General features: G+C 36.0%; 6 protein-coding genes across 7 annotated transcripts; 3 read left to right on the forward strand and 3 right to left on the reverse strand.

Annotated features, from left to right (window-relative positions):
- Nucleotides 1-672: 672 nt before the first annotated feature.
- Nucleotides 673-1,877, forward strand: LOC110644706 (ethylene-responsive transcription factor CRF6). Its single transcript, XM_021797613.2, has one exon. It carries the CDS (start codon nucleotides 771-773, stop codon nucleotides 1,674-1,676), a length of 906 nt encoding a protein of 301 aa, XP_021653305.2. The 5' UTR covers nucleotides 673-770; the 3' UTR covers nucleotides 1,677-1,877.
- A 3,643-nt stretch (nucleotides 1,878-5,520) lies between these two features.
- Nucleotides 5,521-7,150, forward strand: LOC110644720 (uncharacterized). Its single transcript, XM_021797641.2, has 2 exons — nucleotides 5,521-5,926; nucleotides 6,493-7,150. The coding sequence occupies exons 1-2, from the start codon at nucleotides 5,708-5,710 to the stop codon at nucleotides 6,967-6,969; spliced, it is 696 nt and encodes a 231-aa protein (XP_021653333.2). The 5' UTR covers nucleotides 5,521-5,707; the 3' UTR covers nucleotides 6,970-7,150.
- A 297-nt stretch (nucleotides 7,151-7,447) lies between these two features.
- LOC110644719 (mitochondrial carrier protein MTM1) lies at nucleotides 7,448-12,404 on the forward strand. Its single transcript, XM_021797640.2, has 10 exons — nucleotides 7,448-8,125; nucleotides 8,391-8,465; nucleotides 8,620-8,727; nucleotides 9,462-9,521; nucleotides 9,663-9,833; nucleotides 9,914-10,013; nucleotides 10,174-10,265; nucleotides 10,373-10,522; nucleotides 11,301-11,359; nucleotides 11,989-12,404. The coding sequence occupies exons 1-10, from the start codon at nucleotides 7,883-7,885 to the stop codon at nucleotides 12,119-12,121; spliced, it is 1,191 nt and encodes a 396-aa protein (XP_021653332.2). The 5' UTR covers nucleotides 7,448-7,882; the 3' UTR covers nucleotides 12,122-12,404.
- Nucleotides 12,405-12,993: 589 nt separating this feature from the next.
- Nucleotides 12,994-13,804, reverse strand: LOC110644723 (arabinogalactan protein 20). The gene is made up of 2 exons (XM_021797642.2): nucleotides 13,498-13,804; nucleotides 12,994-13,234 (listed from the first exon to the last, which is right to left on the reverse strand). The coding sequence occupies exons 1-2, from the start codon at nucleotides 13,616-13,618 to the stop codon at nucleotides 13,131-13,133; spliced, it is 225 nt and encodes a 74-aa protein (XP_021653334.1). The 5' UTR covers nucleotides 13,619-13,804; the 3' UTR covers nucleotides 12,994-13,130.
- Nucleotides 13,805-15,180: 1,376 nt separating this feature from the next.
- LOC110644715 (tubulin gamma-1 chain) lies at nucleotides 15,181-20,260 on the reverse strand. Of its 2 annotated transcripts, XR_009151106.1 has the most exons (13): nucleotides 19,802-20,181; nucleotides 18,873-19,073; nucleotides 18,603-18,714; nucleotides 18,040-18,440; nucleotides 17,677-17,730; nucleotides 17,498-17,602; nucleotides 16,886-16,960; nucleotides 16,723-16,767; nucleotides 16,396-16,524; nucleotides 16,116-16,220; nucleotides 15,937-16,040; nucleotides 15,709-15,777; nucleotides 15,181-15,592 (listed from the first exon to the last, which is right to left on the reverse strand). XR_009151106.1 is itself a non-coding variant. In XM_021797632.2 (12 exons), the coding sequence occupies exons 1-11, from the start codon at nucleotides 19,928-19,930 to the stop codon at nucleotides 15,972-15,974; spliced, it is 1,425 nt and encodes a 474-aa protein (XP_021653324.2). In that variant the 5' UTR covers nucleotides 19,931-20,260; the 3' UTR covers nucleotides 15,181-15,592; nucleotides 15,937-15,971. The 2 variants fall into 2 exon arrangements, 1 of the variants encoding a protein (XP_021653324.2); XM_021797632.2 differs by lacking the exon at nucleotides 15,709-15,777 and having other exon boundaries at nucleotides 19,802-20,260.
- A 188-nt stretch (nucleotides 20,261-20,448) lies between these two features.
- Nucleotides 20,449-21,051, reverse strand: LOC110644716 (uncharacterized). Its single transcript, XM_021797635.2, has one exon. It carries the CDS (start codon nucleotides 20,935-20,937, stop codon nucleotides 20,698-20,700), a length of 240 nt encoding a protein of 79 aa, XP_021653327.1. The 5' UTR covers nucleotides 20,938-21,051; the 3' UTR covers nucleotides 20,449-20,697.
- Nucleotides 21,052-22,942: the final 1,891 nt, after the last annotated feature.

Consider the following 22,942-nt stretch of genomic DNA (forward strand, 5'->3'; position numbering starts at 1 on the left):
AATAAGTATTGGACTAACATCCATAAAATACTCCATTATAGATCTGTAGTAATAAATTAAAACCTGTTTTTTAAGTTAATCTGCTAATTGGTCAACAAACTCTCTGCTGTGACTGTGACCGAATGATATTTATCACCAACGTTTACAACAGAAATAGTAATGTCTGTCTCACCCTCACATGTGACGTACGTATTAGATACATCGAGAGTAGTGTCAATTGTTAACTTCACAAGACCGTCAGGTTGCTTTTTCTGACAGACTGTAATAAGAAACTGACCAGCCAACCCCGCGTCATTATCAAAGTTAAGTATTAACTGACGTGATTTTATTGTTTGTTTGACACGAAAAGCGTTAGCGCGTGGTAGTTGACAATTGATGCTTGAGGACCAAGTTGAATAGGAGGATCGAGCAGTTTTACCGGGCCAAGATACCACGTGTCGAGAATCAAGCGTGTCCAATGGAAATGCGGCGACTCGCTTGGGATCTTCGGTGGTACCGGAATCTCCGGCTGTAGGCTTTGCGGGAATTCAAAACCAATTAATTTAACCAATTACTAAACTACTAATTAAGATTTCAATTTCCACTATTTCAATCTCGGATTGAAAAAACATAGGGAATAATTTTTTTTTTTTTTTTTACTAAGGTAGGCCCATCTAGGATCCTCCTATAAAACTTCCCAAACTCCCTCTATCTCCTTCTTTATACCAATCTCTGTGCTCACTCTCTCTCTCTCTCTCTCTCTCTCTCTCTCTCTCTCCTTCCTAACTTTAATGCTATTGGCGATGATGAAATCGTCTTCGGTCAAGTACTCCGAGCACAAAACGGTCACTAGTAAGCTCGTTAAATGCAATGACTCAAACTCCATCAGAATAGTTCGGATTCATGTTACAGATGGTGACGCAACAGACTCCTCCAGCGACGAGGATGAAGACCCAGTATTCGCTCATCAACGAGTCATCAAGAAACACATCAACGAGATAAGAATTGAAGATCGTGTGGGATATGTAACTGGTGAATGCTCAAATTCGGGTCAACAACCACCGAGGAAAAACAATAAAAAACAGCGGTATTATCCAGAGGGTAAGAAGTATCGGGGTGTTCGACAAAGGCCATGGGGAAGATTTGCCGCTGAGATTAGGGATCCCTACCGTCGAACAAGGGTATGGTTAGGGACGTTTGACACCGCAGAGGAAGCTGCAATGATGTACGACAAAGCTGCCATCAAGATTAAAGGGCCTAATGCTCTCACCAATTTCATAAAACCGTCGGTGAGAACCCCGCCCCCGGATTTTGATATTGCTGGGTATGATTTTAGTAAGGAGTCTCATGGTCTGAGTTCTCCGACTTCTGTTCTTAGATTTCAGTACACTGAAGAAGCTGTGAATGAGCCACAAGTTTTGGAGGGTAATGGTAGCAGAGCGGTTGAAGAGATTAAAGATTGGAGATTTGATCAGCAAATAGAGGGAAATGATTGGAGACCCGACGAGGGTGCAAAGGAAGAAGATCCAGTTGATTATTGTCTCAAAGAGTTGATAGAATTTGAGAATCATCCTCCAATATTTTTCGATGAATGTGTTATACCAGATACAATATTAAGAGAAGATTTTACGGATGTTGGAGTCCATATAGATGGAGATTTTGGGTCATGTTTATGGAACGTGGATGAGTACTTTTGAGTGCTAAAGCAAAGCTTGCAAAATTGGGTAAATGGGGAGTTGGGTAAATTCCGAGTGGAGTTTTGGATACTTTGCTGCATTTTTATTTTTATTTTTTTTAGATTCTCCATGAGAATGCAAAGAGTGGCAATGCAAATACCTGTAAAATTTTTATTTTTATAGCTCCTCCGTAGTTTATAAATTCGGATTTTGAGTTAAAAATATTGTTCAAGGATTTGGATTGATTGGTTAGATATTTTTTTCCCCCATTTTGTATTGGCGCGGTGCGGAGACTCAAAAGGCTGCCGGCCAAGTGGCTAAAGTGGTTTTCCATGTTCAAGGGTTGGCCACCTTGGACACTCGATGACCACACTCTCTTTCTGCGTTTTGCTAGCCATTCCAAAACCCATTCCAATTGTGAATGTGTGTTTGGCGTTTCTTGTCTCAAAAATATCATGCGCTCGTGTAAGATATTCCTTTTCCAAACAAATATTTCTAATTTTTATGATACTATAGTCCAATTGGAGATTCTGTTTACTAATTTAACATGGTAAAATGTGGTTTTTTTTCCCTTTGTTTTTACATATAAAAAGTGAAGAGTCTTAATGCTTATGAGGTTTCTACTTAGAAAGGTAATGGGGCAAACAGAGCCTACACTGTAACAAAGGGTTATGCTTAGTCCGCCGACACTGGCCAGAGGGGATAATATTCGGTTGAAGTTGAAAACCATTTCTCTGTGTGCCTCGGGCACGATAAAACAAGGGAAGAAGAAAAGAAAAGAAAAGAAAGTCTTACAACGACATCTCGGCAAGGGTGAATAAAATAGTTGCCTAGACTACGAGTAGCAGAGCATGGCTTTTCTAGGATTGCCAATTAATACATGGCAGGCCAGAGCCAGCTTGCCTTAGAGGTGAAATCCCGGCGTGCTTGAATCCCCCCGGCCAAGAATCAGTACCCAGGACATGAGAGACAGGTGCGTCTTTTTGTAGTAGCTATGGTCAAAGATATTACAAAAAGGTTAGTGGTGATAATTTTGTCATAGAAGTTCAGAAAAAACAGAGACCCACTTGCATTTTTTTTCCCCCCTCAATCTGATATATCGGTACAGTAACAAGTTACATTGACATAACCGACCACTCCATGGCCTCATTTTTGTAATTGCAGTCGTGTTTGCCCGTCCGATTGGTCCCCACATCTGCTTTTCTTGATGGCCAATCAAGAAATTCATTTGGTAAATGTTGTCATTGAAATTTACCTCTTCTTGTTTCCCCTTTCCGGTATTTGACCACATGTTAAATGCCGTCGTTTAACCGCGGCCACTGCAGGGCAGGCCATAACAGAATTTAAAAATAATAATAAAAGTTAAGAGCTGAGCACCAACTACAGGCCAAAAAAGTTTCAGTAAAAAATCTGCGATGGGACGACAAAATCAAATATTGATTTGACAGTCCTTTTGCGCAACTGTTTGTCGTGTCTCATTTTTTTTTTTAAATCTATTTTCAACTAATAAAGGTATATTTTAATTTTGACTTTTATTTGAAAAATTAAGTGGTAATTCAACTAAAGTGAAAATAAGTACTAAAATTGACGTAAAAAAAAATAGAAATTTTTGTTTATGTATTTCATCTTTTTAAATTTAGTAAATTATAAAAATTTAAGAATGAGATAAGATATTTTTAAAATTTGATAACATTATTAAACTTTTTAACAAAAGTCATGAGTTAATTTATCTATTTCATTATATGAAACGAATAAATTTATTAAATTGTAAGAATATGCATAATTGAGGATTTAGATTGTGAAAAAGTATAGTGTAGAGTTTTAATAAAAAAGTACAAATTAAGAGATTTTAATTTAAGTCAAATTAATAAAAAAATAAACATAAATATGCTAATTATGTCTATTTTAATTATTTTTAATTATAAAAAAATAAATTTTAAACGTCCTATCCCATTCATATGCATGGCGTATTTGGTGAATCAGATATAACAGTGATTGAAGGCTACCGCCAACCGACGTCGTTTCAGGTGAAGAAATCTAGTGGGGCAAAGCGCATAGTGGGGCAATAGTGCTCATGTGCTTTTCAAATTGGCTTCTTCAGAGATGATCCGTGAACCGTGGGTCCTTGGCCAGTCAGGGTGCAACTTATGCGCTCTCTACGGTCCCATACTTCCCTCTCAGGAGAAATTATTTACTACCACAGTAATTTCAGGATAATTATATTAAATGATAAATTAATGAGTAATTTATAAATAAATAAATAAATAAATAAAATTTGTTCAAATAAATATAAAATTTCTCCTTTATATGAAAATAAGATTCAATTTTTTTTTAATATATTTTCGATGCATTAATTTTTAGTGTATTATATACTCACATATTCTCAATTATATTATACTATTTAATAGTAAACAAGAAAGAGTAAGTGCTTTAGAAGCAATTAATAAAACTTTCACTTTCTATTAGAACATGAAATAACTATAAATATGTGAGGAAAATGTGCATTATTTTTTAGTGTATTTGAAATTTTTATAAATTTTCTTTTACTTTTTTTTTTAAAGATGGGACGTAGAAAGAAAAATATCGACATTTCATTTTCTTATATTGTAAAATTAAATCTTAAATACCAAAATATTAATTAAAAAAAAATTAAATATGTGCACACAATATATATCTTATTAAAAATATATGTACATATAAATTGTAGCTTTTAAAATTTGACCGACCAATCAATCAGACAAAGCTAATCAATACTCGAATCACTGATCAATGGGATATGGTTAAGGGCATTGTGGTGGGCATAGTTATTAAATTTGGATTGAATCGATCGGTTGAATCAGTGAATTGGTGAATCACCTTTTAAATTGGTATGGGTTTGTAATTGAACCAAATAAGAAAGTAATTCAGTGGATCCGATAGTTAAATCTGTAACCTACTGTAATTCGGTGTGACTCGACCTATTTAATTATTCAATAAAATCTATTTTTTTTCAATTTTTGGTGTAAAAAATTGAATTTAAAATATCATAAAAGTTTTTAAAATCAAAATTAATTAAGTTAACTTGATAGCTATGTGTTTTATATTTTAATATATTCTTAATATTTTATAAATATTAAAAAGAGAATTATACATTTATAAAAATTTCTATGCATTATATTGCTTAAGTACTTTTATATAAAATTTAAAAATATTATTAAAATTTATTAAATATAACTTAATAAATGTTAAATTTTTATTTTAAATAATTAAAATTTAATTAATTATATTACTTGTATTAATAAGTATTATATTTAATTAATTTTTAATTATTCATTAATTGAATCATTATCCATTTATTTAATCTCTTAGTCGTCAACATCTGAGCCTAATTTAATAACACAGGTGGTGGGTGAGGGACAGGGAGCCCAGCTCATTGTGGTTATGAGCATGATTAGAGTTGGGTCCATCAGAGTTCAGTCAGAGGTTAGTTGAGCCAACACTCATCACCCAACGAACCGGGCTCATAGGCTTTCCTCACTCTAACCTTCTCTTCTCAGTGGGGTCTGAGGGGATCCTCCCAAGGAAACCATGCTTATTGGATGATCACAGGTTGTGGGATGCCATAATTCAGCATGCTTCCATCATCAATTCAAATGCTTTCACACACCTTAACACAAATGTTTCATTCATAAAAATCTTAAAATTTGCTTGAAAACTCATTAAACTCATTAAATTAGAAAAGAAAAAGGAAATTATGTTATGTTATGATGAAGACATGCATGGCATACAAGACAGCATGTGAATGTGATGAAATGAAAGGAGATTGTGGGGCATAAAGTTACATAAACAGCCAAACCTTTCGCTTGCATATGGAGCTTCGTTTAAAGCAAACCCACAAAATAAAAAGAAATAATAAGGAAAGACAAAATGATTTGTTCTGATGAACTACCAAATGCAAACCAAAAAAAAAAAATAGGCCTACAAATGGTCTCAGCAACAAATGGGAAGACCTGACAAAGCCTGAAAAGATCATAGAGATAGAGTTTCGATTGGTGGGGTGCTTATAATTTTTGATGGAGTTGAAGGGGAGCCTTCAGGCTCTCATAGAGAGAGCAGGGGCTCTGCAAGATGGCCTGTCTGATGAAATCAGAGACTGCTACAGCTTCTGCAGGCTGTGTTCAGAGAATGGTCGTCTCTGTCACATTGCAGAGACATCAGTTCAGGAGAGGGAGAGATTGATTGCCATTAGAGATTCATTAAGGGAAGTTGGGGACGTGCTTATGCTTTTACAGGTACATCAATATTCTCTCTTTCTCTTTCCTATTTTCTGACAAATAGCTGTTTGGTTTTGCATCTGCTGGACAAAATTCAGACTTTCACACCCCCACCACAATCCACCACCACCCCACAAACAACCAATTTTCGCTATTGTTTACTTTCAACTCCAAGAGAATTGATTCATTCTCAGATTCAGATAACTCTGAATTAATACGTATAAGATACTAGCCAGTGAAAGCAAAATGTCTCTGACTTGCATAAACTTTCCCATTTCAATTATTTGATTATGAAATTTCAATAATTTTCCATGTTAGAATTGTTATTCCTTGAATAAGTTTCAATAGCTGGAGTTATTTGGTAGTATTATTTATTGTGTTATTGCATACATATTCTGCAAGCCACTTGCAGTTGTAAATTATTGATTTATTTTCTGGCTTCCATCGCATTAATGCCATTACAAAATAAATAATAAATTCAATTTCAAAGTCGTTCAATCCATGAAGAGAAAAGGACAAATGAACTGTTGATTATCCCCGGACTGTTGATTATCTTCATATTGATTGGTTTAATCCTTATGCAGAGATTAAGATCTTGGCAGATAATAGATACGCATGCAGCCCTTAATCGCTTAGAAGAGAGCAGAATAATCCTAATCGAAAAAGTGAAACAATTTCCAGGAAGATCTCTTGATGTAGTGAAAGAGCTGAATGCTTGGTTTAACAATGGAAAGATCACTGATTTTGATTTGAACTGGAATGGGGAAATCAAGAACAAAGCGGATTCTAATATCCACAATAACAAGGAAAAGGGGACAAGAAGTAGGTTCGTCAGTTTTTGCATCGGAATTCTATTTGGTCCCTGTAACTGGCAGAAGGCAATTGGGGTGGCAGCCAAATTGGTTGTGGTTTCAGCAAGCATTTCATCGACAGTGAGGCTTTGTCATGCGAGAAAACAACAGTATTGCAGTTCATTTGTGGAATCAGCTGCCGCACCAATTAAACAAACCGTACCTTCCCTCACGGATAGACATCTGGATGTTTTCTATGGAAGGGGATGAAGATGAATGATGAATTCTTACTCCAACTCCATCAATTCTCATCGTTTTATTGTTGTACACAGTTTTAATTCTCGTGGGTTGATTATTGTTTTTTTAATTGTATAGAAAGAACGAGGGTTGGGATGATTTTTCCATGTAACTTTACTCCTACTCCAAGATAGCTCTTTGGCACTTTATTCTCCATCCCGTGTTCCACTCCCGACTCGAATTTTTTAGCAAAACCAGACTGTTTAATCTATACCGTTGATTAATTGATATGAATTTTACGTACTTTATGTAAAGAAATCTACATTTATCAGCGATTCAAATGATACTATTGCAGTGTAGTATCCAAAACAGACATCTTTTTAGCTGCTCTAAACCAGCAAAAGTTTGCTGGCAACCCACGTGTTGGGCTAGGGAATCACCGTGCTGAGAGGCCCAATCTAGATATGAACCGTAAGAATGAGAGTTTTTGCTCCAGACTCCGCAGTCCCACATTGTGGCCCTCTTTGTCTGTGTCACTATCACGTGTGTGTATAGGAGAGGCGTACACTTCAGGCTGAAAGGCGGAGCAGTTCCAATTGTTTGGCGCCCTTATTTCCACGCCTCGAATCATATGTTTCTCTACCTGTATGTTATGCTCCTACTTCCCATGCAAATTGAGAAAACTCTAGATATCAACTAAACCTAAAACCACCCCAACACCGATTTTGATATTCTCCATTTTCATTCAATTCAAACTGATCGCAACCCCTTCACCCAAACTCAATTTCCATAATTGAGGGGAAAAAAGGGTAGATAGCAGTGTCAAACTTGGCCTCCTCCATCGCAAAATTCAAATATGGGATGATTTTGTGAACCCAAAGTCCCTTATGATTGATCGGAGGGTTTTTTAATAAAATAAGACAATTCTAAATAAGGAAAATCCTAAATGGTGGGAGGGTCGAGGCAGAGTCTACCTTCGTGGATTAGCGCAGCAGCGGCGTCCAGAGTCGATATTAATGGGAATGTTTCCTCTGATTCAGAGACAATGTTTTCTTCTAAAGCTGTTAAAAAGGATGATTCCAAAGCGGTGTCGTTAGATGCCAATTTAGGTTTTATGGAGAGGGCCATCTCTGCAGCTTGTGCCGCCGTTGTCTCCGCCATCATCGTTAACCCTCTTGATGTCGCCAAGGTGTTCGCTTGCTCCAATTTCTTTTTCAATTTTCATTCTTTTTTTTTTTTTCATTTCTTTAACTTCTTATTTTGCCTTTTGAGAATTGCTTGCGTTTCCACGTTTTCAATTATTTTCTCCCTTTTATTTCAATTAAAATTTTCAAAACTTGGTTTTGGTTCGTAGATGCAAGCTTTTATTTGATTCTATTAAAGTTTGTTGAGGCTTTTTGTTGTGATAGCTATAAGTTTATGACGTTTATGCGTCTTCATTGTGTTGCTTACAGACAAGGCTGCAAGCACAGGCTGCTGGAGTTCCTAATCAGGGATTATGTGGAACTGAATGTTTGGACGCAAATGCGGTATAGTTGTTGCTATTAACACTCATAACACTCTGATTGACTATTATCTGTATTTTTATGAGGAAAGAAAGGAACTTGAAGACTATTATGTAGGATTTTGTTCAATGCAAGTCTGCTTTAATTTGTTCTGAATACTGTTGCTTTTGAATTTTAGGAGCTTCCGGGTCTAAAACATACACTACCTGGTTCTGAAACAATGTGCACTTCAGAATGTAACAGGTATAAGGGAACGCTGGATGTCTTCAGTAAAGTCATTCGCCAGGTTTGTGGAATTGCTGAAGTTAAATATACAGCAATTTTTGCTAATTAATAGACAAATTAAAGTTACAAAATATTTCTAATGCTTATTGTTTTTATATATATCTTTTTTCTAAGGATAAACCTTCTAATTGCTTGAACGCTGTTATGAAGTGGCTTTTTGCAATTAGGTGGAGAACTACATACTTCTTTATCTTTATTTAATCATCTTGGAAAATATATCATCATTTTGGATATGTATTGTCATATCAAGGAGCAGAGAGTTTGGTGGTTTTTTCTCATTAATTTCCTCGGAATAGAGTTCCGTTGTTTTTAGTGTATGATTATTCAGAATGCGAGGGACAAAAGAACCCCTGTAAACCAAGCCGGCCATAGCACATTAATATATTGTGAACTATACATAGATGTAATATGAGAAGCATACTCCACTGATAGATTTATATGTCCAAAATAGGAACCAATACCAAAAGAAACCCTGTAAACCAAGCCGGCCATAGCACATTAATATATTGTGAAATATACATAGATGTCATATGAGAAACATACTCCACTGATAGATTTATATGTCCGAAATAGGAACTAATACCAATAGCACTACAAGCTTTGTATTCATATCATCATATGCGGCCAAGATATTCTGCTTTTGTCCTATAGGGTGCATCTGATTTCCATATTGTTGAATTTATGTTTGTCATGCACATACTTATTCAAAGGCTTCACAGTGGTGAATTTGTGCAGGAAGGATTTGGAAGACTGTGGAGAGGCACAAATGCAAGCTTAGCTTTGGCTGTGCCAACTGTAAGTCTATTAAAAAGGATGTTCTTTTTCATCAATATGGTTTGTTGAATCATGGAGTGGATGCTTTATAATGTTGCAAGCTAGTTAACGTCTTTCAAGTTATTTTTGGCTGATCCGCATTGGTTACTTATTGTTAACCAGGTGGGAATCTACTTGCCTTGTTATGACATTTTCCGGAATCTAATGGAAGATTTTACAAATCAGAATGCTCCAGACTTGACACCATATGTACCATTAGTTGCAGGGTCGGTAGCACGCTCATTAGCTTGCGTTACTTGTTACCCTGTGGAGTTGGCAAGGACTCGTATGCAGGTATTGGTTTATGTCCTTATTTTGGAGAATTAGTTTTGATTGGAACTTCTTTTCATTTTGGTCTTCTCTTTATATAATAGGCATTTAAAGAAGCCCAAAATGGTGCAAAGCCTCCGGGAGTGTGGAAGACACTAATTGAGGTGATCAACCCAGTTACGAGCTCAAACAACCTTCAAAAGAGTAAGTCGACTCCTTATTGGTTTGATCAATGTATCTTTTATTTTGTTTTGGTTACTAGTACAGTTGGTGCCTCACTTGACATTAGTATACTTTATTTGTGTACTTTCTGTGTTTGCGTTTTCATCCCTGCTTGAATTGTTATTGAAATTATTATTAACAGGGCAAAGTTATCGCATATTGTGGACTGGCCTTGGAGCACAACTTTCTCGTGATGTTCCCTTCTCTGCAATATGCTGGTCAACCCTTGAGCCTGTGAGTTTGCATTATTTGTCTCAAAAAATAGACCTTGATTTTCAATGGTTTTTGGATCAACACAAACATTGAACTTAATGATGCTTTCTTTTGTACATTCTCTTCAGATCAGGAAAGGAATTCATGATCTTGTGGCTGATGAAGCCACGGTAGCCAGTGTCCTTGGGGCAAACTTTTCTGCTGGTTTTGTTGCAGGAACTCTGGCAGCTGCTGCTACGTGCCCATTAGATGTTGCAAGGACCAGAAGGCAGATAGAGGTAATACTCTAAAACCAGCCTTTGTTAAAAATGCGTCTACAATTTTTGTAGAGATAATTTTTTTATCACCCCCTATTCTTTCTGCTAAAAATTTTACAAAAACGAAAGGCAAAAAATTAAAAGATAACATATTACAGTGGTACATAAGATAAAAGATAAGAGAGGAAGGGCGTATGGTTGATGAAGTGTTCTAGATGAGATAGATCATTGATCAGAACCACAATGCTGGTGCTGGTTCTTGCAATCTTACTTGTTCCTTTGATATTTGGACCTGATTATCAATGAGCAAAACATTATAAATTCTCTCTTGCAAAAACTTTTATGTTTGATGCATATCCTTTATTTGGCTGGTCTAATATATGACTTAGCATTTGTTTTGAATGAGATTATGATAGTATGGAAAAATTGGCTTCAATTTAATACTTTTGGATAGAGAAAATTTTGATATAAATATGATGTCTTTTAACAAAATTTCAATGTCTTTCAACCAGAGATGCTGCCATATGGGTGATTGTTGTGTTCTCACCCTTGCATTGATACTTTGCCATAAAATTGGATGTAGAAATCATAACTGGGAATGAAATTGAGAACCTTGGAAGAAATTTAAAAAATTAAGGGGGGAAAAGGGAAAAGAATTATGGTTATCTAGACAGAACAGGTTGACTTCCAAATAAATTCAAGTAATGGATTGACTTGCAAATAATATTTAAGTGACTTTGGCACAATTTTTAGATTGTTACTAACATGATTTACTGTTTGTACTGTTTGCAATTAATAGAAGGATCCATCCAGGGCATTAAATATGACTACAAGACAAACATTACGAGAAATCTGGAGGTATGTACTTCAGTTTTATTTTTTACTTTCTATGAAATAGGTAATTTTTGTTCTTCCTTTATGAAAACTAAGAAATTATATGTGTTTTTGTTTTTGTTCATCAGTGGTTATTGCACTTGTATAAGACCAGTAAATTGATGCGAGAATCTCTCATAGGAACACCCCTGGTCTGATAACCGTTCTATGAGGCTATTAGTACATGGAAGGGTTACCTATATGGACAGCACTATTAAGGGTGATATTGTAACATTTGCTAGGGGTTAAACTCATAATCCTTCCATATGAAATGGAAATTAGCGTTAGGGGGCAATCTTTGGTTAAGAAGGCCCATCATCATGTGGTAAAATTGTTGTGTGGTTGTTGCTTTTTTATTTTTATTTTTTTCACCATCTGCTATCCATGATTATTGCTTTTGAGTGAGCTTTGAATTAGCCATTTCTTTGTGACCTACATCTTTGCTAGTTATCATTCTTTTAGATTTCAAATAGATATTACAAATGTTAGTATCAAAATTTATGGGCCACACCTGTGGCTGGCTTGCCTGATATCAAAAGCCAAATTAGGTGGGCTCTTAAGTCTTTTCTGTGCCACCTGGTGCGTTTTTGACTCCCGATTTCCTTGTCAAACAGGGATGGTGGGGTGAAGGGACTGTTCACAGGAATCGGGCCCCGTCTTGCTCGTGCTGGTCCTTCTGTTGGGATTGTTGTTTCCTTTTATGAAGTTGTCAAATATATCCTACATCATAGACACCAAGTAAACTAATTGAGGTTGATTCCCTCAGTTCGTCAATTGGGGGCGAAGTTACCATTGACCAAACGTGTGGATAAATATGCTTGCGACTAGCGATGCTGATTCGCAGCAGAAAGTTTAGGTGCAAGTTTATTCTGTTGAAGCAGCAGAGCACATTACCATTTGGACAACAATAAATCCCCTTTTTGGGGCCTGGAATTTACAGGATAGGTGTTTCTTAATAATGCGAACTCTTTTAAGTTGTTCTATGTAAACGCAGCTCTTAAGTTGAATTGATTTATGTGCTTATCTTCAATGGTCTAAAATAATAATGAAAAAAAAAAGAATTAAATTAAAACTACAATCGACTAAAATCATATATGATATGAGGACATGTAAAAATTGTGTAAGTACTATGTTTTAAATAATGGTGAGGAGAAATAATTTCGTAAAAATTTTGTAGAATCATGGGTTTCAGGTGATTGCTTCCCTTTTTTAATTTTCCCCTTGAGCCTCGATTGCCTTTACGTGGAATTAGGAATGTCATGTTCCACGGAAAAATGACAATTCTGGAGGCTGCGAACGGCCACATTCACCCTAACATACGTTAATTAAATATTAATTTTCCTTGTTTCACATCCTCTTCACCACAAGCTGGCACACGGTGTATCAATCATCATATCAAATTATGATATTTTCCAAAAATGCAGATGCTACCTTAATTTGCTGAACTGGATGATAATGTACTTGAGAGGTTGTAGTTTGGACTTTGTAGACTATCAAAGAAGCATGAAAACAGGATCGCAAATCACATATTATCAATTATAACAAGCAAAGAGAGATAAAATCTACGGAAGAAGAAATGCACAGCCAAAAAAGAATCCAAGGTGAGGAGACAGAGGAAGGAGAACAAATATACTAAGTAATCATTCACGAAATTAAATTAAATTCTTGTAAAACAAATGCAAACTTATCCCCTTGATTAAATACAATGCTGGTAGATAAATAAAAAATCATTTCTCTAAGCTCCAAGATAACAAATTCAAAAGAAATTGTAGGAGGAGGCGTCCAGTGGGTGGATAAGGTATGTGAGAACCAACGCAACAAGCATCAACGCGTAGGCGATTCCTTGATCTACAGAAGTCCCTGTAACAAAGCAGATTTAAACCAACCTTCAATAATTTTTTATTTTAAACAATTTTTGTTTTTTATTTATAAGCACATAAATGTATACATTACAAGATCCAGAAAAGAAAAGAAAATGCCGTTGAACAGAAACGAGAAGGAGAAACGGATTTCATGATTTCAGATATAGGAAAACAACCGTAGAGAAAGTAAAAGAAAACAGGAACAGATCTACCACTAAGGAAGCAAAAACACTAGGAAAAAGAAAAAACCAGCGAACTTACCATCGCTGGTGGGAGCAGGAGCAGGAGCCTGTGCACGAACAGAGGGGGAGAAAATAAGGAAAATAAGAGTGAAGAGGGCAAAAAATCCGAGGAACGACCTTGAAGAGCCGTAACCTGTCATTTTTGTATATGTTAATGAAGTTGAGGATAAATAACGAAGAAGAAACAATGCTAGTTGGAGAGAGAGAGAGAGGGAAAGAGAGATGTTGAGGAGAATAGCGAAGAATGGAGAACTTATATAAAAAAAGACGGATGGGTGAGGTAAGCAGTGAAGCTGAGAGAGAGAGAAAACCGGCCGGCCACTATGCCCAACGAGAGGTTTCCACTTTTTAGTCGTTGTTTGCAATTTACGAATTCTACTGTTGTACTGTGCGGTGTGGAGGTCCACTTAGATTTTTTTTTTTAAAATGAAATAAATAAATAAGACTTAAATTTAAATGCAAGGCCATGTGGCGGTCTTTCTAAATTCTTTTTGTTACAGCCTGTCAAAATAGTTGTCGCTGACTCATTAGTTGCTCTTTCTCACCTAATTTCTTTTTCCTCGTATTTTACCGGACTCAACGGCTAATTTCTTCTTTTTTTCAAAAGTTATAGTCACAGATTGAGAGGGATCTATTCCCGTGTAAGTTTTCAAACTAAATGCCATGTAGTTGTGATTTGAGATTTTTTTAAATCTAATTTGGATTTTTTATTCAACTTGAAATTCAATTATAAAGACCTTTTTTTAAATAGTGAGATTGAGATAATTCCTAACAATTTTGATTTAGAATTCAAAAAAAAAAAAGAACCCAAAGTGAAATATGAGCTTGATAAAAAGACATAATCATTGTGTTTGTTAACGCTTTTTTTTTTTAAATGTATTTTTTAGTTTCCCCCTTAATTAAAAGAAATTGTTAAACAATGTCTTAAGTCAACAATGGAAATATGAATATATATAGGGGAAACAATTTGGATTGCTTCCAGCAAGACATAGCCCAAAAGAGTAAACAACCTAACATGTTCTGCAAATAATTGAAAATATTAATGCATTACACGTGGGTTGTAATAGTTGATGACTAATCACCTTGACAAACGTTCCAAATATGAATGACACGGTGGAACTCACAGAAAACGATTAGAGGTGTAACAGAAAGACGCCATGGTGCATAAGAAACTAGCTGATTTCGTCAACCATGACTACACCTTATCTCCTGTCCTTGACTCTTCTGCTTTGGCGTCTTTGATTGATTCTCAATCTTCGACGCCTCCAGCCCTGGCATTCCAAGGCCTACAGAAACAGGTGATCGAGAATTCAAAATGCATTTCATAGATTGTTTTGTCAGTTTGTCCACTAATAGAGAGAGATCCATAGCTAATCAATGCAGTTCAGACATGCCCGGTTGCTGGACAGAGTAACCAAAACACTGATGTAAATGAGCAACCAAACTCGAGTCTCTGAACACTACTCCATGGCCAATGGCAAGTCGAATTCATTTTCTAATACTTTTCTCAAATATCATAGGAGTCAAAAAAAAAAAAAAAATTGAAATTCATAATTTTCAATGCATTATTCGTGTAGTAGAAATTTATAACCCAGATCATCTGCAACACCTCAAACAATGCATCAACAACAAAGTGCGAAGCACCAATCACTTTTACAGATTGAAACCTGTAATTTCTAGGGACTGCCACAAATCCAATCGGTAGCATAAATAGCCGGCACATCATATAAAAGTAAGAATTGTATATCACAGTCACCAAGGGACCACATAACATGGAGCACATGTTATGTTGCCACTTGCAGGATATCAGGTGAAATGGCGAAAAATTTTACTCATTTACCTCCCAGCCCCAAGAATACAAAATACCTGAAAAGCATCTAAGAGATCCAAGCTAAGCAAGGAAAAAAATGAACTCTGATAAACCTGATACAGTGAGATTCTGAATCTCCAAAATGTGAAAAATGTAGAGGAAGAAGCTCAACAAAATAAAACAGCCAAACAATTAACACACCACAAATCATCAAGCTTCCCATAAAACAGGAAGAACTCTGATGTAGTCTGCCTACATTTATTTACAGCCACTCCTCCAGTGGGCATTTAGCACCATTACTGTCCTGCAAATGAGAAATTTTAAAGCTAGTTACCTTCGGCAGGAAGGAATTTAAGAGGAAATGAACAAAACAAAGAAGAATTCCTGGAATGAACCAACCAACGAAGGCGGTAACAAAACCTTGCAATCTGTTTGCATAATCTGAGATTCATAAAAATCATACTTTATGGTTGCAACGCCCTACAAGCTCTAAGTTTGCAAATATATATATTTAGAAGGATTCTAATAATAATAATAATAATAACAATAATAAATAAATAAAAATCCAAGTGAACTAAATGTCAATGATTGAATTGTGTAACTAGTCTTGCTCATATGAGAATGCCAATAGAAATTAAGAACAAGTACCTAGAAACAATCGTCTTCTCTTTAACTTATTATGTTCAAACTGCTAATTTTGGATCCACAGTTCCAGTAGCATTGCCTTCTCCTGTTAAAATGTGGTCAGGATCCTGCATTAAAACATTCAGTTCTCAGTACTTAGATACATAAAAGATAAGCCAAAGTGAGAGAAGAGGCGCAAATACCTCCATTCCCCATTTGATGTAATCTGGGGATTCACAGGCTTTATATTCATCAACCAAACTCTCGATTATGTCCCTTGATTCATCAAATTCAGAAAGATCATTGTCCTGATCAAATTTTAAATTGCATCAGAGTATGAAGGCACTAGTGCAAGTACTCTCAATAGATAACTTCTAAAAAACAAAATTATGATATTTATGATGGAAAAGATGAGATATTTATGGCAGAATCCATAAATTGATACAAGGAACTGACATGCATGACATTTTTAAAGAAACTTACAGCAAACATTGGGAATTTCCGATAATTATCGAGAAAAGCTTGTTTCTTTCTCAGCTTCTCATATTGGCTCAAACATTTGCTGAAGAGGTGCCGGATGCTAGTATGGCTTGCTAGCATGAGACCACTCACCTAAAAATGCAGTATGCATAAGTTTATTCTTCCTCAATAACTATTGTTTCAACAAACAAATAACAAAAGGTGACATGGAATCCAGCCAAAATCAAATTATACAAGTTAATCAAAATCCTTATACTGCCTCAAAAATTCTAAAGAACAATACATCCAAAACAAAATTTACAAAATAAAAGACAATAAATTGTGTCATACCCTATGGGCAGTTTGGACATATGGAGACTTTCTTGATAGAGCGACCTGCCAAGAAAATAAATAACAGCATACCATGAAAAGTAAAAGTAATTCAATATTGAGTGGAAAAGAATAGACAGAAGGTTGAGAAAGATTTCTATTATGTTCAATTGTAGAGGAAGACCTGTATGCTAGCAGGACCCCACTCAATAAAGTTCACAAGCTTTCTTTCACGAATCCTCTGCAAACTTTCATGAACCTGATAAAAGAGCAGCCAAGCAACACTTGAAATCATTTATGCTAAAAGTTTGTTGAATAAATTGCATGTTTCTATTCCAATAATGTTATAATGCTGTCCACCCTTCATTAATCTTCAAAGTGACAAGAAGCAAAGCGGGGTAGTGAAGAAAAATGAAACCTAGATAAACTAAAGCAAGATTAACATACCCTTAGAGGGAGAATGACTTAATGAAAAAAAAAAAAAAAAACAGTAATTGCACTACATGTTCAATATGTAATGAGTTAGCAAGTCAAACCAAGGCATAAAACTTTTTCCATTGTCTGAAAGAACTCTTTAAGATTGAAGCCTTGTTCCATCTTTAAAATGGATGGACAAGCAAGCAATAATAGGTACTGAACCAGAGAAACAGATAAAACCTCCACAGAAAATGCATTTCTAATTACTAGAAAATGAAGACTATTATGAAAATCATCATTTAATGGATAACTTGCTTGTCTGCAAAAACTATGCAGAAAACTTCACACTAAAAGTTCATGAACAGTATAAGATTATTACCTGAGTAGGGTCCACTTCTCCTTGAATGATGTTCAATATTGAGATGTACTTTGCTTGACTAGCTTCTTTTGTCCGTGCATAAGAGGACACCATAATATTCTTTGTCTAGAGCAAATAACAGAACCAAGGAACTATTTAACTGCTTCTCTATTGAAACATTTACAAGTGAAATTTCTCACCTGCAGAAGTCTTCTCATCACATCCAGCACAGTAGTTTTGCGAATCACATTAGCCTGCCAAAAGATATATTTGCATTAGACTTTCACATTTTGAGTAAAACAAAACAAAGGCAGATATTAAAACACTTTCAGAAGCCAAAATAATCAACATCATGAAATCTCACTAATCGTTGCATCAGAAACATCCTGCTGCGGTGTTCTCAAAATACATATAACTTTTCAGATTCTAAATATTGTAAGCTGAGACTTTTTATTAGTTACAGAAGCACCTATGGAACTGTGACAGAGCCAAAGGTCCCAAAACCATGATAATCACAAAAAAAAAAAAAAAATTAGGAAAATAATGTCAAGTTAGAATCTTACCTGGCGTTCCACTGTTAGTGGTGTATATCCCGTCATAAGAAAATGGCATCTTGGTGTTGGAATTAAAGAGGCAAGAAGACCAACCAAGTCATTGTTCATATAACCAGGATATCGTAACGTGGTTGTGCTTGCAGACATTACAGTAGATACCAAAGAGTTAGTTTGAGCAAAAGTAGGATTTGACAAATGTAGGCGTTCCACAGCAATTCTATTAAGTGCAGTGTTGTCAAGAACAACAACACAATCAGCATTTAGTGTCAGTCTCTTGAGAGTTAAAAGAGAGTTGTAGGGCTGGACCACCACATCACTTGTCTCCATTTGATTTGGAAATACACTGTATGTCTGAACCAGTTTTTTGCTATATCGATCATTCAGAGTCTCCAACAGATACGAACCCATACCTTCATAACAAAATGAGCAAGCAGTCAACAACACAAACAAGATGGTAAAAGCATATGTTTGAATTCCATTGCTTACATCATATGCTACTAATTGCAGCCATTACAGCTGACACAGGAGTTCAGAACCCTAATAAAGAGAGTAAAAGACAATATCAAGTGGACCTGAGCCTGTTCCTCCAGCAATTGAATGGCACAAAACAAAACCCTCAAGACTATCACTTCCATCAGCTTCTCTATCAATCATGTCCATTATATCCTCTTCGACACCTTTTCCCTGATCACCAATGAACAAAGAAAATCCCAGATGATACACAAAATTTAGTTGATCATAATAGCATCTAAGCATGAAAATTTTGAGAAACTAAAACACGACTTAGGATATGCACAAATAACATTCACATATTTGTATTATAGGACAACCAAGCAACAAACCTGATGATATCCGCTAGCCCAGTTATTTCCAGCACCACCACCATGATCTGAAACAAAGATGTTCTCATGATTGTAGAGATTTCGGTACTCACTGTTCTGAATACCATTGATTACCCTAGGCTCCAAATCTATCAGTAAAGCTCGTGGTATGTAATGCTGATCATCAGCTTGATAGAAGAACACATCTTTCCTGTCACCTCCCTTCAGCATCAAGGATTTTAATGAAATAGGCTATCATAATCGCTGGATTAAAACTATCATGGAGAGTAATGATTGACAACATATTTGTTGTAAAACTTATCTGAATAAGGTTGCAAAAATTCCTAACCACCCATAACACCAAGAAATCTTGATGCGCATGTAACTGTGATCCACTAATTCTCTATAAATTTAAAGTCAATAATGTGTTCATTTTGTCAATCTCTAATGTACCCTAAGAAAGTTGTTATCAATAAAGCTTTAAAATGAGCCATTTTTCAAGTCACTGACCAACTCTACAACTCCACTCAATCAATAAATAGATTTCCGGCTATATGGAGTGGCCGCTGGATATACTAAACCATTTGTTACTCAGAGCAATATCCTCCAATGAAAAGTTCAAACAAAATTGGATTCATGAACAAATGGAATAGATAATAACGTAATCATTTTCATACTAAAAATGACCAACAATTACCTAAATACACAATCGGGTAAGTACTTATTAAACGCATATAATAAAACTGACCTAGAACTAAAGTTAATTACACAATCTTCTAAGGGACAGCAAATTCGCGTCGCGAAAGCTATACCAGCTGCCTCATATACAAAAGAGTGACTTGAACGGGGACTAATATACCTTCCATGTAGCAAATTTCTCAGAGACCAAACAGAAAATAAAGAAATGTGAGGATGAGAATATATATAGAAAGTGCAAAGCGAAAGATCACCTGAGTGGCGAAATCCTCGAGAATGCCCTCTTTGCTAATACCATGCTCAAGGCAGAGCTGCTTCCAGAATTCCATGCCGATCTGGTTCCCGCATTGTCCTACTTGCAGGGTGATGATTTCCCGAGGCATTCTGTGTGTTTGTTCTTTTCCTTCTTTTCGGAAAAATTAGGGTTTCGGATAGAGAGAAAATATTGTGTATGTATCTGCCGCGTAGGGGTAGGGGTTTTTAAAAAGTAGAGGGAAGAGAGGATAGAAAAAATGTGGGAATTTTACAGGCGAGAAAGCACTGTAGTCTGCTCTGAGGGTGAGGACTGTGGAGTGCTGTGCCGGCTCGATAAATTGTTCTGCGACTAATGCTAACGTGCGCACTATGTGTGCTTTACTTTTATGGGCCGGGCCCTAGTGAGAGCGTGTTAGTGGAACGGCGATGACTGGGCTCGCCCTTTTCACCTCAACTTCCCAATACTAATTTTTTAAAAACTGTCCCAGATAAATACATGCTTTTATTTGTTTATTTATTTATTTTGATTGGTTACATGCTTTTATTTTCCTTTTCAATTTCATTAGGTGGTCCATCAAGCTTAGATTATATACGGGAATTAAGGAAAATAATTAGTAAAAGGAAGCACCCATCATCATTCATCACATTAGGAGGCAACAAGAAAAAAATCCCATTAATTAATTGATCTCACAACAAAAGAAGCAAATCCCACATCTTGCTTTTAAAAAAATACAGGTAGACATTTCCCACTTGTTAATCGACAGTACCTCACCAAAAGCAGACCTTTACACAAGCACTTTCCTAAAACCTCATAATGGATCCAAGCATTTCATGTCAAGCTGCATAACACTGAGAAGAACACAATGATCAATGACCAGAATAGTAATAAAACTCTCTAATGAGGCCAAAGAAAAGCTCCCATGGCAAACTTCCTCTTGTGTTCAACATTTCCGGTGATGGGTAAACCATACTCTTTGAGCAAGCAGTCGAGCTTCCAATCTGGCATGGCCTCGTACTCGGCTTGTGTGTATCTAGGGTAGTGCAACGGCATCTGAAAGTAGCCACAACGATCCTTTGCATGCTCACCACTCGGCCCACCGCCAATGTTCGCAGTTGGCCTTGCTACCGACTCCATAATTTTGCCCAATGACCTATTATCTCTCACTAGCTTGCGTTCTATGTCATGGCCCTTTTTAAAGAGGGCCTGAGTGAATAATAATGTGTGAGGTCATGGGTAGGTGAATAATAATAAGAAACCTGACTTTGCATTGACATGTAATAAGAAGATAGTGCAAAGAAGATTCCAGAATGTAATAGTGAGATGTCCAAAAGATCCCCCAATTATTAATGAAAGCTTATTGTCCAAGCAACCAACAATAGACTTATACTTTGTTTTTCTCCCCTTCAAAATATATCGAGATAAATAGCATAGATATGAATGCTACAGTATGTTAGCGAGGATAAGGATAGTCAAACTTTTGTCATTGTTTTTTTTTTTTATCCCCTTTGTCTTTCGGTAATAGCTTTACCCGATTGATTAATTCCACTAGGCCTTGTCGAGTATAAAGTCGATGCAACCATAACTAGTCATATCCAGTTCTTGTCCATACTTTACCTCTATGAATATCAGAGACAGCATCAAATTAATGCCTCAATAATCGAAGAGCATTTACTATGCAAAGCACACTATTCACTTGGTGGCCATTTCATTATTAACACAGCTACTCCTAAAATGATCAACTAAAAAGGAATATAGACCATATATGGCGGCTTAACTTTTTGTACTATTGCTGTCGGTAGGTGGCTGCAACTCCAGGCAACTGAGGCCAAAGATCCGCCCAAGATCAAGCAGCCAGATATTGTTGTTTCCATTACTATATTCTTTTATATTGTTTTTCCAAAATTTACCAGTGCAATTGTTTATATTAGATATCTTCATTCTCCCCTTCTTCCAGGAACAGGAGACATCAATTTAGCATCATCCACACCACAGGTATGGTATGCGCCAGATCAATTAATAATCAAAATAGGTTCACTATAGAGCGATCAATGGTCTTTTGGTAAATCACCAGGAAAGATATGCTAGCTTTTGCAATATTTATTTTAATTAAAAACTACCCAAAGAATTGTTAGCTTTCACTGGAATGATACATCATAGTCTGTTATTCCCAACGAGAGATGCACCAACATGAAAAAAGAGGGATAAATGTGATCAATATTTAACAACTGCCGAACAAATTAAGGAGCAGAAAAGGCCCAAAGAGATTTGGATGATGTTGTGATAATATATGCTATAGGTTAGGATAGGATAGATACACACATAGATTGGGGGGTGGGTGTGGTCAATAGCATTGCCATTGATGTTGAATGGACCTAAAGTAAGTTAAAGAAACAAAGAGCAATTAAGAGACTTCTAAAGAAAATGGACTACCAGCAAGTGAATAGCATGGAGCTGATCTTTAGATGAATTTTTTACAAGTTAAGGATTTAAATACTAGAGTCATCATTATTGAAAGAGTTTTATCGAAAATGATATTTTCGTCTGAACATGGAAAACCGCACGCTTAAGATAAAGAAAATGAACTACATGAATTCTAAACACCGTAGGCATCTACAATATTTAAGAGAGCAGAAATTGACTATGATTCGACCGTTTATGTATTGGGCAATACGAGAGAAAAAGTTTCACAATACAATTATTCAAAACTCTAAACCCTTACTCCATTGTGCTGTCACCACAAACCTCACACAATGACTATAGATTAGAGATTAGAAAGCTTCTTCCTGAGGAGCAGCCTAAAACGGAAAAGAAGAATGTGTACTCATGCATTAGACCCAACACAGAAGCAAGAAAAACAAACAATTGATCCAAACAAAATGCAGTAATAGTAACCTGAACAAAAATCCAGAAGTGACAATCTTGAGATTGCCCATTATTTGGTAGGTGGATGTATCAACATGAAGCTAAGTTGCAAAATAAACATTGTTGTGGATGATCGAGTAAATAATGGAAGGAATAGGAAACAACCGAACGATCTATCAATCCATTGTCATCTTTGGAAGAGGTGATTGCTGGCACTCTCTCCGTAGAAGACAACTAGAAACTAGAAGCTCCTGATTAACGCTAATTAAAATCATTT

Source organism: Hevea brasiliensis, chromosome 9 (assembly GCF_030052815.1).
Source record: "Hevea brasiliensis isolate MT/VB/25A 57/8 chromosome 9, ASM3005281v1, whole genome shotgun sequence".
NCBI classification, from domain to species: domain Eukaryota; kingdom Viridiplantae; phylum Streptophyta; class Magnoliopsida; order Malpighiales; family Euphorbiaceae; genus Hevea; species Hevea brasiliensis.